General features: G+C 40.5%; 1 protein-coding gene across 1 annotated transcript in view; it reads right to left on the bottom strand.

Moving 5' to 3' along the window:
- BRINP1 (bone morphogenetic protein/retinoic acid inducible neural-specific 1) overlaps positions 1-17,617 on the bottom strand; it is a 290,590-nt gene that overhangs the window by 71,978 nt on the left and 200,995 nt on the right. The window contains exon 6 of the mRNA XM_006865677.1: positions 1,600-1,836. Coding sequence (XP_006865739.1) covers positions 1,600-1,836 — 237 coding nt within the window. The remainder of the gene's footprint in view (positions 1-1,599; positions 1,837-17,617) is intronic.

The following is a 17,617-nucleotide window of genomic DNA, read 5'->3' as shown; positions in this document are numbered from 1 at the left end:
GAGTTGTGCCCCATCAGCAAACGAAGGTCCCGTGGGCTTTACTCCATTTGCGTCATCACGGTCAACTCCACATTGAGGAGGCAGCTCTTCCCTAGTCACATTTTGAGTGCCTTCCAACCTGAGGGGCTCATTTTCCAGCACTATATCTGACAGTGTTTCTCTGCTATTTATAAGGTCTTCAGTGACTAAATATTCAGAAGTAGTTCGTCACTCTTTCTTCCTAGTCTGTCTTCATCTGGAAGCTCATCAGAAACCTGTCCACCATGGTTGACCCTGCTTGTATTTAAAATATTGGTGGCATAGCTTTCAGAATCACAGCAACTCACAAGCCACCACAGTACAACAAACTGACAGAGGAGTGGTGGACTGAGCACACATAACATGTTAATTACTAACTTGTCATCTGCTCTTGGAAATCTCAAGGATTGTTAAGCTTTTTGTGTCCAAAAATGAAAACACTGTCTTCTTTCCAAGCCTTCCAGTGTGATCTAGCTTAGACTCAGAGGACAGTACCAATATTCATCCACTTAAACAAGGATGTGGGTGCCATCTCTGATCTCCTTCTTCTCTTCAACTCCTATAGTTTCACTAGTATCAAGCCCAGCCTATAATATTTCCTTCTAATTTTCTCAACATCTCTGCATACTTCCTGTCTTTACCACTTTGATCCACATCATAGGCAACTCTTTCCTGGCACCTTGTGATGACCTCACATCCATACTCTGATCTTTGCACTGCAGTTAGTTACTTTCTAAGTTTCTGCTCAGTGATTGTACCATCAATAGTAGTCTTTTCTGACCTTCCTGACTACATGAACTCCCAACTCCACATCAGGGGCTCACAGAAGCACCTCATTCTTTCCATGTACACCGTTCATATGTCTGTGAGACTCATGTCTAGATTTCCCACAAAACTCAAAGCTCCATGTGGGCAGAGCTCTGGCTTTGCATTTAATTTACTGTATGGCCTTTGGTGACTAATGACTTTTATTCCCTAAAGTGCATTTTTCTTAGACATACACACACACACAAACCAGGAGATATCTAAGTTACCTGACAAATGACTTTCTGCTTCAATAGCTGTGAATTCTTTGGAGAGATGGATAATAGACGGATAGGTAGGTATGTAGAGAGAAAGATAGATATAGATGGACAGTAGATATAGAAACAGAGATCTAGATAGAAACAGAAAGAGAGACTTGGGAATCAATAAAACTTTCCACTCTCCAGAGACTTTTTAAGACAACAGATTCAATATACTATAAGACCACAAAATTGACTATTCTATTTAGTATTTCATTCAGCAGAGATTTATTTAGTATCTTCTCCATTGTTATTGTTGTTGTTGCTAAGTTGTTAAGTGCTGCTCCCATGAGCAGCTGGTGGGTTTGAACCACAGACCTTGCTATTTAAACTGACCTTGCAGTCAGTAATTATCCAAAAGTGCCACACCAGAACTCCTATAACAAGCTCTAGACCCTCCAAAGTGCAAGAGTTGGGACCACTGAATTTTTCCCTCAGTAGTCATACTTCCAGTTACAGACCAGTTTGCCATTATAGACTGGCTGTTCATGCAGTATTACTAAATTGGACTCTCTACCTGAATTCTCCAGGTCTTTATAGGCTTCGGCCCAGGACTTGGCCATGTTGGCCAGCGTGTACTCCATGATCTGGATGTCGGTGATGGGGCAGTTGCATTGGGGAAACTCCTCGGCACACTGGCACCTGCACTGGTTATTCTGGCAAACATATTCCCCCTCACCATTGCACATGATGTAGCTCAAGGCCGACTGGACAAACTTCTCTTGCAGATACTGAGGGAAGATTATCTGAAGACCTGTTCAAGAATAGCAAAAAGGAATACAGAAAGGTTACAAAAAAGGTGTTTCATTAACAGTTTCAAAAGGTGATGCGTAGAAATTCTAAGCTGCTAGATTTCTCCCTGTGCATCATAACCAAAATATTGCTGGGCCTGTGAAGATCCAGACAGAAAAATCTGTGAAACCTCCGTTTTCATTGCTTCTATTTAAACTTCTCAGCTCACGATGTTGGCTGTCACTGAAATGCGCAATCTATGTCATTACGTTATTCTATTACAAGAGGACTGTGCCTATCTATACAAAGGGCTTACGATCTCAACTGAGTCATTAAAATTGCAGAGTGTTAGAGTAACATAACCAAAGTACTTAAATGTGAACCCCAGAAAAGGTCATTACAATATGTAATTATAGAAACTTTTTTCTCCAGAAAACCCAGGGATAGATTTTATATCATATAATGGTACAAAGGACTCTTGGTGAGGGGCTGCAAGTTAATGTGCTGGACTTCAAGGTTGGTTTGAACCACAAGGTTGGAGCTTCAAGCTCATCAGCACTCTTCGTCAGAACCGACTCGATGGCATTTTAACAACAACAGCAACAAACGATCCACAGCACCATACAATTGCTTTTAATTGAACAATAAAACAGTATTTGTTGGGGGATAGAAACAGAGCTAAAGCATAGGCAATGAAAGTGATAAAGCTTTAATTTGTACAATTTTCTTCAAAACCAGCATATCATTAGGATTCTTATGACAAAGGAAGAGGTGGCAGCTTTCTGCAAGACTCCTCATGGATAGATTTTGGTAATATTTCTACTCAGGCCAACACCTCTGGGTAGTTTTAGCACCTGCTTTACTCTGAGCTCAGGCTTCTGGGGAGGAAGTAAGTCTTGACCTTTTTCTACCAGCTAAGGTAGTAGTAGTTGTGGTTCTGGGAGAGATAGCAGGTGTTCAAAAGACTCAGGATCCTGGGCTATACTTTGTGTGACTAGAGTTGTCTCTTTTGAGTTTAAGACAGCTCTTGAAGAACAGCTTTCGAAGGTGACTCTAGGGAAGAGACTGGACTGTCTGTGTTGCAGTTGGACAGACTTTTACTCTTTTCTATAGTCATAATGTCCATTTTAGCATTAGATGAATCATTAGAATTTCTTGATGTCATTTTTCTGATATCTGTTGGATTTGACATAATTGATGTTATCACATTAGAGCTTTCCACAGATAGCAACATAACATCATAATTGTCACTTTCAGAAACCAACTCAACACAATCCAGTGACAAATTAACCTTTTCAGTTGCTTTTATTAAAAAATAAAAATAAAAAACTTAAAATATTTCTACTTCACAGAAGTCATTCTTTTATCTGGACAATTAACTGACTTTTGATTCTTATCTAAATCCGTGTGCTCAGAATTTACAGCCTTACAGACTACATTACTGTTGTTGTTGTTGTTAAGTACCGTAGAGTCAGTTTCGACTCATAGCAGCCCTGTATAGGGTTTCCAAGGAACCACTGTTGAGATTGAACTGCCAACCTTATGGTTCAAACTGACCTTGCAGTCCAGTGCTTTATCCCACAGCACCACACCAGGACTCCATTGTTGTTATTAATTGCTGTCACGTCACTTCCAACTCATAGCTACCCGGTACAAGGTAGCTGGTGGGTCTGAACCACCCACCTTGTCTTTAGCAGCCCAGTGCTTATTGAACATCATCGCATCAGGAATCCAAGGTATATTCCAAACAATTCCTTAGAGATAATAATGCTGTTTTAACAAGTCTTTGAAATTTTTCCTTCTTTGGGAAGAGTGCAGAGGCTACTGCTTCATGTTTATTCTGCACTGTATCTTCCTGATACCTCATTCCGAGTCTCTCAGTTTGTTATCAAATACTTTTATTTCATACACTGAATCATCTGTCAAATCAAGTGTCTGACCTGTTCCAGCAATGTTCTTGGCTTTTCTAGAGTTACACTAATATTTTTATTATTTTGCTCAGAAGTTTCCATGCACTTAACATTTTCTTTTCTGTGCACATCCTGTTTTTGGATATGGTTGCTATTACTATCAATGTCAAGAGGTAAATGCTCCTTCCACACTCTAAATGCTGAAATGATGTATTCTAGTAGATCCTTCCGTTTTTAAAACACCAACAGCATAGTTGCTGGAATTTACTGAATTGACCAAGTCATGTATTTTCTCAACAAGTAAAAAATGGGAGTTTGAATTTAAATGGGAGGAGTCCTGGTATGGTGCTGTGGGTTAATGCGTCAGACAACAAAGCCATTTGAACTGCAAGCTCAGTGGTTCAACCTCACCAGCTGCTCCCCGGAAACCCTATAATAGGGTCACTATGGGTCAGCACCAACTCGACAGCACTTCACAACAAAAACAATTTTGCTATTTATTTTAAAAGGCAGAGTAGCTAAATTAAATGACAAACTAATGGTGATGCAAACTAAATTAACAGAAGATTCCAAAGAGCAGATCAAAAAGACAAAGTAAAGTATTAAAATGAAATGTGCAAAGACCTGGAGTTAGAAAACCAATAAGAGATAAACAAGTTATGCATTTCTCAAGATGAATGAACTGAAGAAAAAGTGCAAACCTTGGGTTGCAATACTGAAGTATTCTTTATCTTCTGAATGATGCCAAATACTGAATGATGCCAAAAAAAAAAATCAAAAGATGGAAGGAACACACATAGTAAATACACTAAAAAGAATTGGTTGATATACAACAATTTCAAGAGATAGCATATGGTCAAGAATCAATGATACTGAAGGAAGATGTCCAAGTTGTCCTGAAGACATTGGCAAAACACAAGGCTCCAAGAATTGACGGAATACCAGTTGATTTATTTCAACAAATAGACGCATTGCTGGAAGTGTTCACTGTCATGCCAAGAAATTTGGAGGACAGCTGCCTGGCAAATTGACTTGAAGAGATCCACATTTGTGCCCATTTCAAAGAAAGATGATTCAATAGAATGTGAAAATTGCCAAACAATATCATTAATATCACATGCAAGTAACATCTTGTTGCAGATAGTTAACAAGCATTTGCAGCAGAATGTGCACAGGTAACTGCCAGAAATTATATCTGGATTCACAATAGTACATACAACAAGGGATAGCATTGCTGGTATCAGATGGAGCTTGGAGGAAAGTAGCAAATACCAAAATGACGTTTACCTGTGTTTTACTAATTTGTAAAGGTATTTGACTGTGTGGATCATAACAAATTATGGATAACATTGGGAAGAATAGAAATTCCAGGACAGTTAATTGTGGATAGACTAAGGGAATCCTGGTGTGGTAATGCAGAATAAGCACTGGACAGCTAACCACAAGGTGGGCAGTTCAAGCCCTCCAGCCACTCCTCAAAAACCCTATGCAGGGTCGCTATGATTGGGAATCAAATCAACTCAACGACACTTACCAACAACAGACTGAGAGGCAGCTATTTTCACAGAAGGAGGAAATACTGTGTGGTTTAATATGAGGACAGATGTGCCTAAAGGTTGAATCCTTTCACCATATTGTTCCATTTGTATGCTGAGTAAATAATCAGAGAATTTTTACTATATAAAGAATATAGACAGCATCAGGAATAGAGGGAGATGGAGGTATGCAGATGACACAACCTCGCTTGCCGTAAGTTAAGAGAACTGGAAGCACTTATTGATGAAGATTGAAGACTGCGGCCTTCTGTATGACTATAATTCAACACAAAGAAAGCAAAAATCCTCACAATGGAATCAGTAAGCAAATTCATGATTTTATTTTGCTTAGATATACACTGAGAAAAGCAGCTGTCAAGAAATCAAATGGCATATTGCATTGAACAAAACTGCTACCGAAGACCTGCTTAAAGTGTTAAAAAGCAAAAATATCACTTTGAGAACTAAAGTGTGCCAGACCCAAGCTCTAGTATTTTCAGTCACCTCTTATGCATGCAAAATTTGGGCAACAAATAATGAAGGCTGAAGAGGCATTGATGAACTTATATTATGGTATTGGCAAAGAATATTGACTATACCATTGAACTGCCAGAGAAAGAACAAATTTATCTTGGAAGAAGTATAGCTGAAATGCTCCTTAGAAGCGAGAATGGTGAGACTTCACGTGACATATTTTATATATGTCACCAGGAAGGACTAGTCTCTGGAGAAGGATATCATGCTTGGTAAAGTAGAGGGTCAGACAAAAAAAGGAAGGCCCTCAATGAGGTGGATTGAGACAGTGGCTTCAGCAAAGTGCTCAAACATAGCAATGATTCTGAGGATGGAGCAATGTTTCATTCTGTTGTACATAGGGTCTCTATAAGTTAGAACTGACTTGGTGGCACTGTAAGATAAGCATTGAAAAACAAGGTCAGTTTGAACTGCAAGGTCGCATTCAAAATCACCAGCCACACCCTTGGAAGCCCTATACAGGGTCACTACAATCTGGAACTGACTCAAAAGTACTTAACAATAGTAACAACGACTACAGCAACAAAACCACATCAGAGAGCTGTTAAGAGGATTAAATGAAATAATTTCTGCAATGTGCATAGCACAAGCAATGGCTATTATTTATTCTTATTTTTTATGATAATAATGTCACTCTTGTATTTTTGTAAAGGTTGAAAGCAATTTTCATCAGGATTCAGAAGAAAAAGATAGAGAGGCAGTTGTCAATTTTTTGGTGAGCTTTCACATATATATAAACTAAGAGGGTCTAGAATTTTCCTGTACTTGTTGAACCAGGACAGGGGGAAGTGCAGGGGAGAAAGTTGGGGTCCTAAGTTATTAGCATGGAAAGGGTTCTAACAGAGCTTTTCAGTAGGGCAGTGGCCCACTTCAAGATTTGGTAACCGCCACACCAATAATCAACATGGGGCCCATCTAAGTTTGAGCAATTGCTCCGCTGGATGACTGTACAGGGAATACGGATGCTAAAAAGAAGGGTAAAACAAGGCAAGCTGTAACATAGTTTCCAAACTGACTTTACAATTCTTTCAGAGCATGTATTATTGAATCATTTTATCTGTATCCTTGTTTTTGCTTTCAAAGCAAAATTTATTTTTGGCTGATCCCAATCCCCTATAGGCATCTGGGTCTATGGATTGAGGTTATGTTTCTGCTGTTTAAAGGAACTCTGTAGACTATATTCTCAGTCCTATTTTTCTACCTTGCTCATCATTTTCTTCCTCCTTTTTGTAGTGGATAAAATATTCTATTCTTGGTCCTATCCCAAAAGGAATTTGGGGAGAGCAGTTTTAGAAAATTGCGTCAAATCATTTCTCCATTTGGCAAGGGTACAAAAGGCAGTATTACTTCCCCTATTTTATGCAACTGAAAACAGATAAAGTTTGGGGATGGGGGTTTTATCTAGGAGCAGTTGTTGAAATACAAAACTGGCTGTTATTTAAAAATGGAAACTCGGAACATGCCAAGCTGTCTTGAAGGCAGAATCTCTTGGGCAATTTTGAAAGAGAATAATGAAGACATAGCAATTAAAAAGCACTTTTCTGCAAAATGTCATTACTGTTTAAAGTTACGTAACCAGTTCTATTGCAGTGGAGGTTCACTGAGCAGTCACAGCCAGAGCCCTCGCCTTATGACCTGTGTTCAACAAAGAGGTCCATTGCTGACCTCATAGATCGACGCCTGAATCCTGCGGGCTTCAATGGGAGTCATAAATAATTTGGAGCGGGATTTGGCCCGTGGAACCATGGTTTGAAAGATATACAGCTGCCGGCTGGGGTTACATATTCTGTCCCTACAGTTCCCAAAGACACACACACACAGGGAAAGGAAAACTGAGAAAATGAGAGAGAGAGTAAGGACACCATGATTGCCAAGCATATAAATTTTGCCTCACAGAAACCTCAGAAGGCAAGAGTTGAGTTTCATTTCAACATCAACTCACCCACGCTGAACATATGGAATATTCTCCCCTCCCCCATCTCATTATACTTTAAAAAAAAAAACAAAAAAAAAACCCTTGTTATAATTTCAAATGCAATTCTTCGCTGCGGAGCTGAGTGGGCAGTATAGATGTGTGAACATCCATGCCATCTTCTTTCTCTTTTCCTGGTTCTTGTCTCTCCACCCGCCATCCCTCCCACTTCTCCCAACCCATGCATCTTCTACTTCTTTTGTATTCTAAAGCAGTTTTTGTATGCTGAGACCAGACTTCTCCCTCTCCAAGTTACACAATCGGATATTTCTCATTCCTTGTCTTTCTCCCTCCTCTTGTCTCCTACTCTCCTCTTGTTTACTCAGAACACACCAGACACCCTGCCTTGGTTTCAGTCCCTTCAATGTGCCAGTTTGCTCTTCCTCTAGTCCTTGCACTTGGTCTTCCCTGTGCCTGGAATATTCTTTCCCCAGAATTCTGTTTGGCTCCCTTGTAATACAGACCTTCCTAGACCACTGGAGTTGAGATGCAAAACCACTACAGCATTCTCTTTTAGGCTCGTCTCCAGAGTATCGGCTATGGACTGAAATGCTTTTATTGATTTGTTTTATTTTATTTCATCCCCTCCACTAGAGAGTGCTCTATAGTAGGAGAGCTGTCTAAGCTATTCACTACAAATGTCCAAAGAGTGTAAAACAAGACCAACCACAGAAGTGACTTGATAGAACCCTGGTGGGGCAGTAGGACTCTATCAGAAGGTCAGAAGTTCAAAACCACCAGTCACTCTGCAGGAGAAAGATGAGGCTATCCACTCTCATAAAGATTTACAGTCTCAGAAACCCTAAATAGGATTACTATGAGCTGGAATTGACTTGATGATGGCAGGTTTTTTGAGTACACACAGAGTCTCCATGAGTTAGAATTGATTTGATGGCACTTAGGAACAGCAACAACTAGTTTATTGAATGAAATAAAAAATGAAACAAAACAAAACTATGTTCTTCCTCATTCCAACTGGAAAAAAGTTACCCCATTAGAATTTGGGGATGTTAAAACAGAAGAGTTTGTGAATTTGCCCAATACTCTCTGACTAAAGTAATAGAATCAGGACTCAAATCCAGGAATACTGAATGAGCTCTCAAATACTTGTGGGTCCTTCCATTTCTTTAGTTGAAAAACAGACAGAGACAGAATCCTGGCTTCATATTCCCTGTGCTAGCTTCAATGCAGAGACCTTGGGTAAAGGCTCCCAAAGCCTCAGTCTTTTCCACCTGTCAAGCTGAAATCTCAATAATCACCTTCCAGAGTTATTGTGAAGGAGCCTCGGGTAGCATAATGGGTTAAGAATTGGGCTGCAAACCACGAGATCGGCAGTTTGAATCTACCAGCTACACCAAAGGAGAATGATAAGGCTTTCTGCTCTTGTCAAGATTTATAGCCTTGGAAACTCTATACAGGGTTGCTATGAGTTGAAAGTGACTCACACAAGCACGTAAGTAGCACACTACCAGAGATACTGTGAGGAGTAAATGGGATGAAGGCAGGCATAAACAGTATTTATGACAACACCTGGAATAATTCAGTGCTAAATAAATGTTAGGTTTCCTCCAATCACTCGGTCTCAGAATGTGATCCATTCTAAGACCAAATTTAAGTCCTTTTTTTGAAAATCTACCTTGAGTAGGTCAACCAGGATAGTATGAATCATTCCAGGAGTGAATTTTCTCTTAATATCATGATAATTACAGTCAAAATCAAAACGCTTTTTGCCATTGAATTGATTCTGATTCATAGCCACACTGTATAGGGTTTCTGAGACATGAGATGCCAACACATAGTTAGCAGTTCAGTGCTAAGCCTACAGTGCTGTAAGTTTCCTAATAATTACTGGAAGGCTTTGTAATGATCCTCCCATCATTCCTTTAGAGTTGCTATCCTTCCTTCCTTCTTTTCTCCCTCTTCCTTCATTTCTCTTTTCTTCCCTCTTTCTCTCTACTTTTCCTCCCACACATATCTTTTAACCCTATATATGTGCTTTAAACCTTGACTTTCAACTCTGTGGATCACATAAGTTATGGACCACACTGAGGAGAATGTTTGTTCCAGAACACTTAATTGTGCTCATGAGGAACTTGTACATAGACAAAGAGGCAGTCATTCGAACTGAATGATTTAAAATTGGGAAAGGTGTGCACCAAGGTTGTATTATTTCACAGTATTCAATTTGTGAAGAAGTCCTGGTGTGGTATTGTGGGTTAATGTGCTGGACTGCATAATTGGTTTCAACTGCAAGGTCGGTGATTCAACCTCACTAGCCACTCTTTGGAAACCCTGCATAGGTTCATAAAAGTCAGAACTGACTTGATGGCATTTAGCAACAACAACAACAACAATCTGTATGCTGAGCAAATAATCTGAAAAACTGGATTATATGAAGAAGAATGTGGCATCAGGATTCAAGGAATGCTCATTAACAACCTATGATATGCCGATAGATGGTACAACCTTGCTTGTTGAAAATGAAGATGACTTAAAATACTTATCGATGAAGATCAAAGACCACAGCCTTCAATATGGGTTGTACCTCAATGTAAAGCAAAGACAAATCATTACCACTGGAACAATAAATAAAACCATGACAAATGGAGAAAAGATTGAAGTTGTCAAAGGCTTCATTTTGCTTGAATTCACCATCAAAACTCATGGAAGCAGCAGTCAAGAAATCAAACAACATAGGCAAATCTGCTGCACAAGAATTCTTTTCATGTTCAGGAGCAAAGATGTCAGTTTGAGGACTACATTGCACCTGAAGAAAGCCATGGCATTTTCATTGGCCTCATATGCAAGTGAAAGTTGGACAGTGACTATGAATAAGGAAGACCATAAAAGAATTGATGCATTTGAATTATAGGATGGGAGAAAAATATTAAAAGTACCACAGACTGCTAGAGGAACAAACAGATCTGTGTTGAAAGAATTACAACCAGAATGCCTCTTGGGAGACAGGATAGCAAGACTCTCTCATACTTTGGACATATTATCAGGAGGAGCTAGTCCCTGGAGAAGGCTATCATGCTAGTTAAAGTGGAAGGTCAGCAAAAAGGAGTAAAACCCCTAACTAGATGGATTGGCACAGTGGCAGCAGCAATGGGCTCAAGCTTAATCTTTACAACAATTGTGAGGATGGTACAGGACCAGGTTGTGCTTCGTTCTCTTGCAGACCTTATGGTTGCTAAAAGTTAGAATCGACATGACAGCACCTAACAACAACATGTCCCAGGCCTTGTGATGTGAATACCAAGATGAATAAGACAAGAAAATCTCTGCCAACACAGACCTCACAGTCTAGTGAAGGAAAGAGATGTGTAAAAGTCTTGTTCAGATGCAGTGAGATCAGTGCTGTGTCAGAAGATACAAAGGTGCTCAGGAAGCAAACAGGAAGTACACTTGGACCAAAACCATGGAGAAGCAGGCAGTAGGGGATGAGCAGGCCACAGAGAGGGATCCTAGAGAGGGAAACAGCAGGTACAGAGACCACAAGGAACAGTGCTCTTCCCAGATGAGAAGCAACCAGGGCATCCATCACCTTTCTATCTCATAAACATCTCATCTTGCTTATCCCCTCTGCAATCTCCCTGGTGTAGTGCTGTGGGATAATGCACCAGACTGCAAAGCCGTTTGAACCGCAAGGTTGGTGGTTCAAGCTCACCAGTCACTCCTCGGAAACCTTGTACAGGGTCGCTATGGGTTGGAACTGACTCGACGGCACTTAACAACAACAACAATCCCCCTTAGAGAAGAGAGGAGAGGATTCTAGAGCCCAAGAAATCAAAATTCTGAAAGGAAGAATGACACAGAACAAAAATTTGTCATCTCACTAGAGGAAATGCATTTCTAATATCAGTAAAGATCCTTGTTCATTACAGGCAGTAAGTCTACTAAAGATTCCAAAAAAGATCTGGGGGTTCACTACATTGTTGAGTTTCAACCATCAAGACCAATAAAGGAACAGAAAAACTTACTTCAATGACCTTGTCAGTATTTCTGTGTAAAGTAGGCACTTAGTTCAGGTGACTTTCCTCTGTGAGGTAAACTCCAAGCACCAAACCATTGAATGAACTCTGAACTCTGACTCATAGCAGCCCTGTAGGACAGAACAGAACTGTCCTTAGGGGTCCTGAGACTACGAATCTTTATAGAAGCAGAGAGCATCACGAGGTTGTTGTTGTGAAATGCCGTAGAGTTGGTTCCAACTCATGACCCTGTATAGGGTTTCTGAGGAGCAGCTGGTGAGATTGAACCTCTGACCTTGCAGTTCAAATGGCTTTGCAGTCTGGCGCATTAATCCATAGTGCCACACTGTGAGGCTGTTGTTGTTGTTAGTTGCCATCAAAGCAGTACTGACTCATAGTGACCTGATGCACAGCAGAATGAAACACTGCCCAATTCTGGGCCAACCTCACTACTGTTGCCACACTTCAGTCCATCGATAGGAAACATTAAGTGTCTTTAAAAAAAAAAAAAAAAAAATCAGTCAACAGAAGTCATACCAGAAACCTAGAGATTATTATACCCCAATCTTCTTTAATTTTAATCCTGCTCTTTCACTGATAGGTGCTATTAGCCACATACACTTTGAGAATAAAGGTGTGCCTGACCCAAGCCATAGTATTTTCAATAGCCTCATATGCATGTGAAAACTGGACTATGAATAAGGAAGAATATAGAAGAATTGATGCATTTCAGTTATGGTGCCAGAGAAGAATACTAAAAATACTATTGACTGCCAGAAAAACAAACACATCTGTCTTGAAAGAAGTACAGCCAGAATGCTTCTTAGAAAGACAAAGTGAGACTTTGTCTCTCATACTTCGGACATGCTATCAGGAGGTACCAGTTCCTGGAAAAGGACATTATGTTTGGGAAAGTGGAAGGTCAGTGAAAAAGATATAGCCCTCCAATAAGATGGATTGAAACTGTGGCAGCGGAAATGGGCTCAAGCATAGCAACAACTGTGAGGATGGAACAGGGCCAGGTAGTGTTTCATTCTGCTGTGTATGGGGTTGGCACCTAACAACAGCCAAAATCTTTGTTGTTGTTATTAAGTATCGTTGAGTCAGTTCTGACCCATAGCGACCCTGTACAGGATTTTCGAGGAGCAGCTGGTGACTCTGAACCACCGACATTATGGCTCAAGCTGACCTTGTGATCCAGTGCATTATCTTGCAACACCACACCAGGAACCTCTATCAAATGATTGTTTTTGTTTCAACTCATAGTGATCCTGTATAGGGTTTAAGAGGATCAGCTGGTGGGTTTGATCCATTAACCTTGAAGGAGCAGTCCAATGTTTATTCTAGTGTCCAATAGGACTCTATGACTGGGCAGTGGTGGTGGCTACATGCCATCAAGTCAATTCTTACTTGTAGTGATCCTGTATAGGGTTTCCAAGGTTTGATTGTTGTTGTTGTTAATTGCCATCAAGTTAGTTCCAACTCACAGCAACCCTATATAGGATTTACGAGGAGCAGCTGGTGAGTTTGAACTGCTAATCTTGCAGTTCATACCGATTTTGCTATCCAGTGCTTATCCTACAGTGCCCCTGGGTGGTGATGGTTATATACCATGGAGTCGGTTCTGATTCATAGTGACCCTGCATAGGGTTTCCAAAGACATAAATATTTATGGGAGCAAAAAAGGCTCACCTTTCTCCCATGGAAAAGCTGGTAGATTCATACTGCTGACCTTGAGATTATCAATCAGCCTGATTCATAACAACTATGTGAAGTGGTTGTGGCTGACTCCGGGGGGATTAGATAGTTTGCTAATCCTGTAACTAAGGGGTATAGCACCCTTATAGTAGTGCCACAGGGACCACGCAAATAGGCACATCAACTCTAGTCAGTTTTTCCATTCTTCTAGGCTTAAAATGAGCCACCCCAGAGACAGATCTTTCAAATACGGAGAAAGACCCTGGGATGTAGCATCTACCCAAGATTCCTGGACTGGGAAATTCCTTGGTCCAGGAGACAAACATCTATGACGGTACAGACAGCAAGATAGCAGACACAGAGGCGGGGAAGCAGTGAGAACAAAATGAAGAGCTTTGGAAGGGAACACAGTGGTCCCTCTTTGCAATCAGAGTGAGAAAGCTGAGTATCTTTGCACAGGACATTTGCTGTCAGAATGAAGTGCCCATGGGCACTTTTTGGGGGAACAAGATTTGCTGACCTGTGGAGCTAGAACTAAGAATCTTCTAGCTAAGTCTTACACGACAGAGCTAAAGGAGTTTTATAGCACTTGCCTAAAGAGGGCAAAGGCCAAGCTGAAAGGGTAAGGAGCAGAGAGGTGTACTTGTGGGCACTGCTGAGAAGTGACTTTCCTGATCAAAGAACTATATTCTGAGTATTTCTGAAAATTGTCTGAGTTCTGTGTAACCACAGCAATGAATTGTCAAACTCAGTAAAGAAGTAGAGAGGATGTGGAAGAGCAGAATGCTGTCAGAATTGGAAGGAAAAAAAAACACAAAGGTTGGATGGGTGGAGACACATCTGATTTCACAGGAATTGGATTTGGTCTGTTGATTCGATTCTTCTTCCCCCTTGTGAAGTTAGAAGGGGTCAAATGCCACAGCCACACCAGTTTTGCTGCTCAAAAAACAATAGCAGAAGGCCCCAACTGGTAGTTACAATATAGAAAACAACGTCGTTGTTGTTGTTAGGTGCCATCAAGTTGGTACCGACTCATAGCGACCTTATGCACAACAGAACGAAACACTGCCCGGTCCTGGGCCAACCTCACAATTGTTGCCACGCTTGAGTCCATGGATGCTGCAACTTGGCCAATCCATCTCACTGGGGTCTTCCTCTTTTTCTCTGACCCTCCGCCTTACCAAACATAATATCTTTCTCCAGCAACTGCTCTCTCCTGACACCATGTCTGAAGTATGAGAGATGAAGTTTGGCCATGTTGACTTCCAAGGAGCACTCTGGCTGCATTTCTTCCAAAATGGATCTATTGGTTCTTTTGGCAACCCATGGCACTTTCAATATTATCCTCCAACACCATAACTCAAAAACATCAATTCTTCTATGGTCTTCTTTATTCACTGTCCAGCTTTCGCATGCATATGAGGTTATTGAAAATACCAAGGCTTGGGTCAGGTGCACCTTAGTCCTCAAACTGACATCTTTGCTCTTCAACACTTGTGCAGCATAATTGTCTAATGCAATACGTTGTTTGATTTCTTGACTGCTGCTTACGTGTGTTGATAGTTGATCCAAGAAGAATGAAGTCCTTGACAACTTCAATCTTTTCTCTGTTGATAAGAATGTTGTCCAGTGGTGAGGATTTTTGTTTTCTTTACATTGAGATGTGATCCATACCAAAGGCTGTGTTCTTTGATCTTCATCAGTACATGTTTTAAGTCCTCTTCGCTTTCAGCAAGCAAGGTTGTATCATCATATTTATTGTTAAGTGCCATCGAGCTGATTCTAACTCATAGTGATTCTGTGTAGGGCTTCTGAGAAGAAGCTGGTCGATTCCAACCACAGGATCATAGTAGGGGGTCAGTAAATATTTTTCAAGTATTGATTAAGTCAGTGGGATATTATGAAGAAGAAAGACAATAACTATGGATGTTTTTGTAGTAGATGTGAATTGCACCTTGAAGCATAAGTAAAGAACAGTCATAGTGTTCCATGAACACAACAAACATATCTTGAATACAGGTGATCAATGTGCAAACATTTGGAACATTCCAAGTCTAGTTCAAGGCAAGGGTAAAGCATCTTCCTGGACTATCTTTTCTCAGCTTTGTTTTAGTTTATTTAGCGTAGTGGTTACAAATTGGGCTGCGAACTGCAAGGTCAGCAGTTCGAAACTACCAGCTGCTCCGCGGGAGAAAGATGAGGTGTTCTGCTCCCGTAAAGATTAACAGCCTCGGAAACCCTGTGCAGGGTCATTATGAGTCGGAACCGTCTCCATGGCACATAACAACAACAATATCTTAATTACCTAATAAGGTGTTATTTTTTTCTGTGGATTTGCTCATTTCTAACCTATGTCATTAGATATTAAATGCACGATCTCTTACCGTGCCAAGGGGAAAAGAGAAAAAAATAGAGATTCTATTTTGGTTGAGTATAAATATTTTTCTATGCTGTTCTTGCATCAAAATATGGCCCCCTCTAGACATCTCTGAGCCCTATAGGAGTCCCAGCTGTTGTCTTGTACCTGCTAAGTTCTGCTTGTCAAATTCTGTCCATTTCTGAAACGCATGAGGTGGGGAGCACAACAACTAGGACTGCACCTTTTGCAAAAAGTCAGGCTGATCCCCTTCTTCATGAAAGCCTAGGGATTTCCGACTGGCAGATAAAGGACTTTATGGCTCCAACAGCCGTGCTGAACTCCAGTGTAATGAAGGCATGCAGGTCAATTACCCATCTGTTTGTGTTTCTATTGCTGTGAATTACAGTATCCATTGCTGACAGCTCATTGGAGTGGAATGAAAATAAGACAATAATTCACTGGGTGAAACTGTGCAGAAAGGGCAAAAAGGCTATGATCTCATTCAGAAGTTCAGCCCTGTCTCCATGAGGGGTCATTTACACTGTTGGAAATGAAGAAAGACAGCCACCTGGGGGGACAGAGGTTGGGTTCTGGCTCCCCCAATGTAAGAATTAGGGCATACTCCCTCCTAGAAAGAGCAACATTTGTGTTTGCAAGAATCAGCAAGATCTTAAAGAGCAGACATGGAAACCTAGACTGAAAGACACAGGTAGATGGAATTCAATGCAATATATATCTAAAATCTTTTTAAATGTTAGAGAGGCTTTGAGGGATGAAACAGTTTGCCTTGGTAGGTAAAGAACTTTTCATTGTAAGAAATGTACAGAGTTTGAAAGTTGACATGTCAAGAATGCTCTTGAGAACCCAAGATTCAAAGGACATGTGGTAGATTGGCTTATTATTAACCCATATTTAGTGCCCCTTTCTACAATATTTTCTAGTCAGGATAATTACACTCCTATTCCCCCTCTCAAATCAAATGGGTTAACATTACATTTTTGCCAGTGATGTATAAGTGATGTGTTATTTCTAAAATAAAGCTATAAGAAACAACACATGGCTTCATCAGTTTCTTTTTTCACAATCGTACGACCAGCAATGTTCTAGATAGAGTCCATCAGAGGACAAAAATTATAATCGACTTATGACTATCATTGTAGCATAAGTAAAACAGTAACGTTCAGTCTGGAAAACACTGAAACTCAGGAATTGTCAATAAAACATAACCTAGCCTACACACAGATACGAGCTGACAAATTATGTACCATGGGCCAGATCTGACCTGCAGACTATTTTTGTAAATACATTTTATTGGAACACTGACACACTCATTTGTTGAAGTACTGTCTGTGACTCAAAGGTTAAGCATTTGTCTACTAATGAAAAGAATGGTGGTTCAAATCCACCCAGTGGCTCTACAGGGAAAAGACGTGGTGATTTGCTTCTGAAAGATTCCAAACTCAAACCAACTGCCATCAAGTCAATTCTGACTCACAGCGACCATACAGACACAGGACTTCCAATACTGTACATCTTATTGGGAGCAGAAAGACTCATCTGTCTTCTGCAGAGCCACAGTAGGTTTGAACTACCAACCTTGAGGTTAACTGTTCTATCTTACAGTACTGCCTAGAAAAAAATGTTAAGGGACCCTTCAATTCACATTGGGTTGCTATGACTTGAAAATTGACTCTATGGTGTCTATCAACAATATGGCTGCTTTTATGGTATAGTTGTTGTTGTTGAGCTCCACTGAGTTGGTTATGACTCAAATCAACTCTGTGCAGTATTTCCGAGGAGAGGCCGGTGAGTTTGAACCAC

Source organism: Chrysochloris asiatica, unplaced genomic scaffold, assembly GCF_000296735.1.
Source record: "Chrysochloris asiatica unplaced genomic scaffold, ChrAsi1.0 scaffold00081, whole genome shotgun sequence".
NCBI classification, from domain to species: Eukaryota; Metazoa; Chordata; class Mammalia; order Afrosoricida; family Chrysochloridae; genus Chrysochloris; species Chrysochloris asiatica.
This window is presented reverse-complemented; position numbering and strand designations above follow the sequence as displayed.